Source organism: Zosterops lateralis (genome assembly GCF_965231275.1).
Source record: "Zosterops lateralis genome assembly, chromosome: 7".
Lineage (NCBI taxonomy): Eukaryota > Metazoa > Chordata > Aves > Passeriformes > Zosteropidae > Zosterops > Zosterops lateralis.
The window spans coordinates 11262176-11272513 of NC_139767.1; the positions used below are offsets into that span (position 1 = coordinate 11262176).

The following is a 10338-nucleotide window of genomic DNA, read 5'->3' on the forward strand; positions in this document are numbered from 1 at the left end:
TGAAGAAAGCAGAGCACTAGCTTCTTGTGTGTGTGCATTTAATAGATCTTATTTAAGTATTTCTTCAGCACGGTACCTAACAGGGGACAGAAGTGAGAAGGTTCCATTAGCCCACCTAACTAAATTTTAGTATCAGCATGGACCTGAACTGCTCAAAATTAGACTGAGAAAATCTGTCTGCATGAACTGAAATAAATAGTTAAATGAAGGAGCCAGAGATTTTTTCCAAAAATAATTTTGCTTCAATAGCAGAGGCATTGTGAAAGTTTCCACTCGGATCACAGCCTTAGGGCGCGCTCACAGAGAAAAATCTAGAAAATATTCTACAACAATATCTCAAAAATTCAAACCAGGAGAAAGAGTACGTGCTTAGGAAAATTCCAAAGGAAACACCTGAACTTTTCTGGCTGTTCTGAGTCGGACTTTTCAAACCCCGCCGTACAACGCCATCTTCTGGTGACCGAAAATTGGATTTTTTCCTAGTCTTCGAGAAAAAAGCTGTAACCATATCAAAGGTAATTTTCATACAAAAAAAATTAGTAGTGTTAAGCTTTGAAAAAAACCTATTTTAATAAATAACCTATAAAACTTAAATCACCAAAAAATTTAATTAATCTCTGTAATCCCCACAAACGTGCGAAGTGAAAAAAAGTTTGAAAACGTCTTTCTCCCTTAATCAATAGAGCCACACACCAGCCTTGTTCTGATTTCTACAACTGAAGAGAAATATGTATTTCTTTCACAGCAAAGGGTGAAATCTCAAGTATGTATCACAACACAAGTTCCTTCTGGGCTTCTAAGGGGACCTCAATGACACGGTGCAGCTCCACTCTCTGGAAGAGCATTTGGAGGAGCTTTGGGATATAAGAATTATTGACCTCCATGAGCCCAAAGACATACTGAGTGTGCCAAAGAGACCATGAGCACATCACAGCTGGAACTGAACCTCCACGGGCAGTTCACACGAAAACACACGGACTAGAATTTACACTTCAAAAAAAATGAGGCACTCTAAAGTATTCTGCTGTTTTATGGCTTGCTACACTAACAATTGACCTTAATGCCACTGTGTTTCCTTTAACTCGTTAAATTTTCCAACAAGAACAAACCAGTCAATGGTTTGGTTAGTTGACTAAGCCTCTCTTGAGTGGCTCGGCTAACGGGACACAGGCCTGGTGTTCGGTAGGTTTTTTTAGGTTTTCAAGCTTTATTTGGGTCATAGAGTGTTTTTAAATAGAAAAGGAAAATAGAATAAAGGAATAAATAAGCGAAATATCAAAATTCTAGAAAAAGGAACTGTGAATGCTTAGAAATAAACTAAAAGCTCTGTTTCGTGCTTTGTTTGCCGTATAAATACAGAGTTCTCACCAGCACACGTGAAAGCTTTTCTTCCAATGCAGCAGAAAGTGTAACCAAGGCTAGTATTTCAAAGCTACCTTTTTATTTACTTTTTTAAAAATACATCTTCAGGAGCCAAGGGAAGACACGTACCTTCTGGATTGGAAATTAACTGCTCCTACTACTACTGTAATTTCTACAGCTCCACACTGAGGGGTTTCGCGGCCCCGCTCCCGGCTCCCCTCAGGCTTTGGGGCCCGGGGACAGCGCTGAGGGCGGCGCGAGCGCCCCCGCCCCCCACGGCCCGCGCGCTTCCCGCCGCCGCCTTTTGAACGGCCGCGTGACGTCATCGCGGGGCGTGCGCACCGTGCCACGCCCCCTGCCGGGACCCCCCGAGGGGGCGGTGGGCGCGGCTCGTGGGCGGGGCGGTGCGCAGGCGCGGCGTGCGGGCGGGCGGCGCTGGGAGCGGCGCGCGGAGCGGCGTTCCCATGAGCCGGCGCTGCCGCTCGGCCGCCGCCGCGGTGCTGCGGGGGCTGGCCGGGCCCGCCGCGCTGTGCCTGGGCAGCGCCATGAGCCTCTGCGGGGCGCCGCCCGCCTGCGCCGCGGGGCCCGCGGGCGGCGGCGGGGGCGGGGGGGTCTCCGCGGGGCGGCCGAGCCCGCCGTGGGTGCGGCTGGCCGAGGTGCCGGGCGCCGAGCCGCACCGCACCAACGAGCTGCTGCTGCTGCCGCCGCCCGCCCCGCGCCAGCCGGCCCCGCCGCCGCAGCACCACGTCGTGTACTTCCCGGGGGACGTGCAGGTACGTGCGGGGCGCGGGCGGGCGGCGGAGCGGCCGCAGAGGGAGCGGGTGCAGGGACGCGTCCGGGAGGGCTGTGAGGGTGGGCACTGCCTGCTCCCGCCGCGGCCGCCAGAGCATCCCCCTGCCCCGCACGGGCGGGCACAGCGCGGAACGCGCCTCCCGAAACCTCAGGGGAGGAGAGTCGTGTTCACAGAATCGCTTGGGCTGGAGATCACTGAGTCCAGCCTATGACCAACACCACCGCGATAGACGCTGGCGATGAGTGCCGTGTCCGTCCAGTCTTTCCGTAAACACCTCCGGGAGCGGTGCCTCCACACCTCGTGGGCACGCCATTCCAGTATCTAATCACCTTTCTGGGAAGGGTGCTTCCTAATGTCCAGCCCTAACCTCCCCTGGCACAACCTGAACTCTGTCCTGTTCTGGCCGGGACAGAGACCAGCCCCATCTGCTCCAGCTCCTTTCGGGGACTCGCAGGGAGCGATGGGGCTCCCCGAGCCTGCTCTTCTCCAGGCTGGGCCCCCCCAGCCGCTCCTCACAGGACCTGTGCTCCAGCGCCTTCAGCAGCTCATTGCCCCTCTCTGGACTCGCTCAGCCCTGTGGCCCTGCCCGAGGGGGACGTCTGTGACAGGAGGGACGGCAGTGTCCGAAAGCAGGCAGGGAGTGTCGAGTGGAGACAAGACAAGACAACCCCGAGGTGCCCGGTTGTCCTCCCCGGGCAGAGCACGGTGTCTCTGTGCAGGTGTATGGACATCCCACACACCGTCCTGTGGGAATTCCACAGGCACTGACGCTTTCTCAGCCTGTCCTGGGAAGGCACTTGTCATCTCTTGAGTTGGCAAGACACTGCAGACGCTGAGGTGCTGTCTCCGAGTGTGTGGCCGTCCTCTCTAACACAACGTGCTCTGGTGGCCAGCTGACCTCAGCTGTCATTACTGCTTCTCAAAAGCTGGGTAGTGCCTTCTTCAAGGGAAAAGCCTTTCCCTTCTGTCAAGTGAAGGTGCAGAATTTTGTGTGTTTTTATTTTAAGGATTGGGATGGCCTACAAAGACTTGTCTGATTGCCATTCTTGCATATGGCTTCATTATTCCTTAGTAAAATAAGTGAACTAGTATTCTTTGCCATTAAGATTTCATACATGAGGTTCATTCATGACTTGGGGGTTAATTTCTTTCCATCTATGCCCTGTATGAGTGTGAATAAGGCAATAGAAATTTTCTACAGCTGAATGAGAGGGGATATTTTTTTTTCTGTATAAAATCCAAAAAACTTGCTACAAAGTTTTAAGTGTTTTTGTTTTGCAGTAAGATAATCAGTATTTCCGTAGATGGAGATAATACAGTAAAATTATGTATTCTGTGTCATACTAAGTTGAATAATATTTTAATTTTATTTTTGTGTAAAGTCAAACTATTAGTATTTTCATGTGCTGATTTTATTGTATTGATCTTGGGGGTATTAAAAACATGTGGTAAAAAATATTAAAGTAAGCAAATCAAAATATACCAGTTTCTTTAACGTGTTTCTTGTTCTGCAAACCTAAAAAGTGAGAGCTTTTAATGCATGTTTTTCTTTTACAGTCCTTTCTTATAAATATGAGTACATTGGAGCTGAATCTTTTCACAATGTAGTAATGCATCTTTTCTATTTTGTTTTCTAATTTTTCAGAACTATCATGACGTCATGTCTTGCCACCCAGAAAACTTTCAGTGGGAGCACTGGAGTTTTGAAAACGTTGCTACCATACTTGCTCGCCGATTCCCTAATAGCTTTATTTGGGTCATAAAGTGTTCTCGAATGCACCTGCACAAATTCAGTTGTTACGACAATTTTGTGACAAGTAACATGTTTGGAGCACCAGAGCACAGCACTGACTTTGGAGCTTTCAAGCATCTCCATGCTTTGCTGGTTAATGCATTCAGACTCTCTCAGAATATTCTGCTGTCCCAGAAAAGTGTGCATGGTGTCAGCAAGGATGCAAAAATAGCTGCTTGTAAATCACAGCCCCAGTCTGTTCCAACAACAAATGGCTGCTCATCCAAAGAAAGGGAGAGAGATTGTGAATGCTCTAATAATTCTGCTGTGAACTTCATGGTACCGTCTGCTGTAGGTGCAGCGTCGTTTACTTTGATCGGCTTCAGTAAAGGTTGTGTGGTTTTGAACCAGCTGCTTTATGAGCTGAAGGAAGCCAAAAAAGACAAGAATACAGATGCCTTCTTAAAAAACATAAAAGCAATTTACTGGCTGGATGGTGGTCACTCGGGAGGAAGCAATACTTGGGTTACTTACCCTGAAATTCTGAAAGAACTTGCAGAGACAGGAATTGAAGTTCATGCTCACGTTACACCATACCAAGTGTTTGACACAATGAGGTCATGGATTGGGAGAGAGCATGAGAAATTTGTACAGATACTTGAAGAATTTGGCGTGGAAATAAATGATCAACTGCATTTTGCTGATGAAGTTGCCTCCTTAGACAACCATTTCAGAGTTCATGAAGTATTTTGAGACTGTATGTATATGAACAGTATATTCTTTGTAGAAGCTCTTTTAACAATGTTGTCATCTAGATTTTCAGCTTTGAGCAGATGCTTTCTAAACAGAATACTAAATCAGTTCTGTGTTGCTAATAGATACTATATATAAATTTCTGTAGCTTAAAAAGGCATATTGGGACCCCATAACTATAACAGATGTTGTTTTTTGATTCCTGGAAAAAAAGTGTTATGAAGAACAATCCTATACATGTTTTTTTGTTAAATGTGAATGTTTATTCTTAAACTGTTGGCAGAATTTTTAGTCCTGGATTTCTAATATCGTATACTATATTTAATGGGACTTTAAAGTACTTGAGAATTTCTGATGTGTAGATACTTCAGTGGAGTGGCTTCCAGGGCTAAAAGTATTGGGTCTTTATCAATCGCAGGTATAAGTTTAGTTTTTTGGCTTAAGGAAATTGATTGTAAAAAGAATGTTAGTTATATATTTTGCTGAAACCTGTTTTATTAGGTAATTAAATCTTCCAGTTTTGTAACATTTCTCCTGTTTGAAACAAAGTCACAAATACTCACCTTTGGAATAATAGTGCCAATGCATTTCTCTTCCTTATGTGCGCCTTGCCATTTCTGTCACTCTGAAGCTTGATTAATTAATTGTGTAGTATCTGTTAGTGAACAACCATTTCACCTGGGGGCATGAAATTTTTGATTTAGCCATGTTAAGTAACCAAGAATGTTGATTAGGGTGTAGCTTGTTCCTGTTTCAACATACCTTGCTGTTGCTTTGCTAACTTCTGTAAGGAGCAGCAGTAATACCTTTATTATTACATCAAGAGGTGATGTCCCTGCCTTGGGGTGGCAAGGTTTTTCTTAATAATTGCTGCACTGATATTGCTCTAAATCGAGCCATAAGCACATGATCTATTACAAGTTGCATAAAAAATTCAGACTGTTGACTGCAGGTCTTTCAAAATGTCTCACTTTTAAAATCTGTTATCTCCTTTAAATCTACTGCAGTAATTTCTTCTTGAGCCATCCAAAAATCTTATTTTTGGAGCCTAATTTTTCCTACAGAAAAAAAGAACCTCTAATTAAATAGAAAGCCAGCTAGATTTGATACAAAAGATGTAATCTGATTCAGACACCAAACCTGAGTGTTCATAAGAAAGAAATACCAGAAGAAGGACAATGACGGTATTAATGGAACTCTTCTACTGTTGTGAGCAACTTCCCATTTATCTACAAAGCTTAGAATCATTCTTAAAGACAACTGCAGCTATTAACAATGAACCAGTAACTCCAAATGGTTTTGGATTTCCTGGAAGTATAGGGATACAAAAGCAAGTTAGCAGAACACTGTGAAGACTACACAAACAGTTTTGGCTAAGTTCTGTAAGGAGGCATTTTATTCAACTTTGTTTCTGTGTTTGATGGCTTAGTGACATCTCTACCCTGCTCCTTGTTTCCTGTGACTTACACAGTGAAAGTCCTGCGTGATCTTTCTTCTGTTGGCATCATTAAAATTTAGAAGGTTCCCTGTAGACAACTTCTAGGCAGAAATTGTGCACATCAGTGATCACTGAACAATGAGAAAAGTGTTTTGTACTCCTAAGAAAATTTTCTTAACTCTCAAAATATTAAAGGTGATAGAAAGGCTTATGCATACAGTATGCACCTTACAATTTGAAAACTCTATCACTAATAATTAAATTAATGTACCTAGTTCATCAAAAGAAATCTATTTTAATTGATGGAGAAAAGTGCAACATGCAAACAAACTCTAAAAAGCCTAAAATTTAGTTCCATCTGCTTTTTTTATTTAAGCTGTTTCTTGGAGATTTCATTCAATCCTATTTGTTGATTGCCATCTTAATAGGCTTATAACAACTTTTTACAGTGTTTCAAGGAACATTTTTCCCCTTTTTGGTCCTTTTGATAACATTTGCAGCACATGTGATGACTTTTTTCTGTAAAGGAAATATGGGTTACCTAAAGAAGTGGTTTTAATAGAAAACCTGCAAATGGCTTGAAATATATTTAACCATCCACTTATAAAATAAAATTTTGAAAAGTAAACCAACAAAACCCCCAGAATATTCTATTGCTTTTGCTCCCTCAGTTTCAGGCTGACTAGGCTAAGTTGGGTGGCTAACACTTGCCCAATCCAATAACACTGCAGATCAGAGACCAATTTCTGAACAATTCTGTGCCTGCCAAAACAACAGGACTACGTTGCTGCAAGCTTTTGGAAATAGCTATTAAAATATTGACATTGTCTTCAAAAGTTTCTGGATGGCTGTCCTATGAAAATAATACTAACCTGTTTGATGGAGGCTGCCTACAATAACTGTTAAATGGGCTCAAGTGTTGCTGCATTACTTTGAAGAATAGGCACTTTGTTGTAAAACTAATCTTGTTATGAGACCTCCTGTTGTGGAGGGAAAACTGACTGGTTGTTTTTCATTCTTTAAACAGCTGTAGTACTCTGTTGGAATGTGCCTCTGTCATTCACTACAATGCATGCTAAAAATAAATTTTGCAAACTATGTAGAAAATAAACTATTTCTAATGGGTGAAACCACTTTGATGTGAGTATAAAGCCATTAAACAAGGAATGTGCAGTTTTGTGGATTAAGCTTTATCAGGTGCTTGGGGAGACCTAGTTTAAAAACTCAGTTTTATTTGATAACTTTTCTTCAAGGAGGCTTTGTATTTGTGTAGTCAGCATCCATAATTTTAAAACAGCTTTCTGGCATCTCACAAACACAGGAAAGCTGGAATGAAGCAGCCAAGGGTGGAGCATTTCTACATTAGCATGAAATGAGTCATAGTTTGCATATGCTCATTTTTCAACATTAAATGTAAAGGCAGTTTTTAATAAGCTTAGATGTAAATGCCTAAAGTTAAGTGGCTCTCCTGCTTATACTGGTGTAGTTCAAGACACTTTGTTTTTTAACGGAGTGAGCAACATTACACAGTCCTTAGTACAACCTAGTAATGACTGGTGTTCTTTGTATTACATGCTTGTTTCTGGTACAATAGACAAGATCTTTAGATTTTGAGACATACTAATACGTTCTAAACTGTGACTGCTAAATTCTTTTAAAGCAAGGCTTGATTCTTTGAAATTGTCCAGATGTCTTAAATGATTTTATTTTGTGTGAATCTAAAATGCTAGAAAGTTTGGTAAACTTCTTCCCATCTGGGACTGATTTAATCACATCTCTGCAAATGCTGATGCACTAATCAGTATTGGCCCCTAATTATGGAAGATGGTTAAGGGTCCCATCCTTAACATGTGGCTGAAAGAAGCAATTTTCTCTGTCCTCCCTTTGATAAAATCCTGCTGCCTCCCTGCACAAGCACTTTTATGGTAAGCTGTTCTATTTTTCTAAACAAACATGAGAGAGGTAAGTAACAGCAGTGCTATATATTTAAATAGTCATAGAAATTATTTTAAATATGACTGCTAAGTCAGTTCAGGTGTTAGGCTAACTGTGGATATGCACAGATAAAAATGATTGTGCATGAGCCTGCACTCAGCTTTTCCCTGGAGGTTCTTTTTGAGCTGTAATAGTTACTTCATCTCTGCACAAAACCAATATTTGTTGTCTTGTACAGACTGAAATATGAATCACTGAGGTTAATTCTGTACCCATTCATTTACCTTAAATGCTTATTTTAAATTACATGGGGTCTTATCAGTTAATACGAGAAAAAATTTATTAACAATGAAAATTTTGGGATGTGTGTGCTCTGTTGTGAGTGACACTTTTAGGTCCTTTGCAGCCTAGCAGAATCCACAAACACGGATATGTGTCTGGTGCCCTTGTGCAATACAAAAGCAAATGCAGGTGACTCAAGACTGCAATCCATAAGAGACAGCCTCTTTAAATCCCCTTCAAAGTTACTTCACAAATCTTATATTGAAATCTCATTTCATTTTTATAAGGATGGTAGATTAAATAAAGGAAGTTTAACTTTTAATGATCATAAACTGATGAAACATTAGACACATTTGAATATTGCAGATGGAGAACCTAAGACCAAAGCTGGCTTACTGTTGGTGTTGTTGATCTCTTAACTCTGTTCAGATGCAGGGTGACTGTTTTTAACTGGAATAAAGTAACATGAAGTCATTAAGCCAGTAATGCAAGATCATCTAACACCTGTGTATCAGACGGGCCTCTTGCAGTGCCAGACATACTGTTCCTGACTAACTTCATTCTCTCGGTATTAACAGCGTTATTCACTCCTCCTGCTGACAAAAAAGCCCCACTTGTACTGGATTAGCTGTTCCACATCACCCTGGAAACCACGGACGACTGATTCAGGCAGTCATTTTGGATATAGTGTAGTGTGGGTTATAAGGTACTAATGGCTTTGTCGTTTCCTGTCATTAGGGCTTGATTACATGTTTCCAAGTGACCTAAGAAGTGTCAAATTCTACTTAAGCAAATGACCAGAAAAGCAACTGGTAATAAAAAAGGGAAAAATAAATTACCTGGTTTTAATTTATGTGCACAAACACCTTATGTACTTCAAAAGGAACAGAGTGCCATTACTTCAAGATTCAGAATAAATTTTCTTTCAGTAGGCTCTCAAAAGAGCACTTTCAGTCATGATTGCTAGTTTCTTTTGTTAGACTTGGCACTTCAGAGCTGAGTTGTTTCTAAAGAAAGCACTGCTGCAAGACATAAAAACCAGTCAAGAGACAGATCAGTGCTGAAGGGCAGGACAAGGCTCTTCTCCCACACCAGAGTTTATGCTCTGAGCAATACTCCTAAGCCTGGATGTCAGACAAAGCTGTTGTATCCCTTACAGACCATGTGCTTAGCTCTTCTTTCCCATTCCCCATCATGAGAAATACATTAGGGTTTTGTGGTGGAAGTTTAAAACGATTCATGTCCTGCTTGACAGCTGAAGTATAAATGTTTTCACAGCAGAAATTGTCCATTGCTATGATCTGTGTTATTACTGCAAGCTACAGCTTCTGAGCATTTTTGTATGAACGTGGCACTGCACGTGGAGCTGCGTGTTTGACATGGTTGAGCAGTTCTTTTAATGGCTTCAATCTGCCACAAGGAACAGACCTGAACAGTTCGAAACAAAAGTCATCTGCTATTGCTGCTTAAGAGAGATTGTTGCTCCCAGAAATCTATCCCACTATAGATAGCTCAGAATATATCCCCACTATAGAGTCCAAAGTAAAATAGGAAATCTTAATGTACAGCTTTACTGCAAACTTGGGTAACTAAGAAAATGTAAAACTTCATCTGTCGTTCATGTAACACCAGAATCTTCCCTTGTAAAAGCTACTGGCTCAGAACGTGCACCTTCAAAACCTGTATCACTTGCAAGAAGATATCAGCTTTGGGAAGATACATTTTAGTGAGAGGTAAAAAGAACCAAGAGTATACAGGAATTTCTCTGAAGTTGTGAAGTAATGGATATTGGGATCACATCATATGTAATATCACCTCTACTGTGGTAAAATCATTATCATCTTAGTCAAATCAGTCTTGTGAAATCAACAGTGTGAATGAGACAAAAAGTTTCATCCTGCATATTTTAAAAAAATTACAAATGTATTTCTGATCCTTTATGACCAAGTCAAACTCTATCTCATTAGGCATTTAACTTGACACTTAACCTAGACCCTGTGTAGCTACTGGAGAGGAAAATGTTCTAAGTACATCAAATTGTCA

General features: G+C 41.7%; 1 protein-coding gene across 1 annotated transcript; it reads left to right on the plus strand.

Moving 5' to 3' along the window:
- Positions 1 to 1826: 1826 nt before the first annotated feature.
- Positions 1827 to 7509, plus strand: LOC310911816 (mitochondrial protein C2orf69 homolog; the record flags this gene model as incomplete). The annotated part of the gene is made up of 2 exons (XM_083865799.1): positions 1827 to 2135; positions 3801 to 7509. 2 exons carry the CDS (start codon positions 1827 to 1829, stop codon positions 4638 to 4640), a joined length of 1149 nt encoding a protein of 382 aa, XP_083721925.1. The 3' UTR covers positions 4641 to 7509.
- Between the last annotated feature and the right edge of the window lie 2829 nt (positions 7510 to 10338).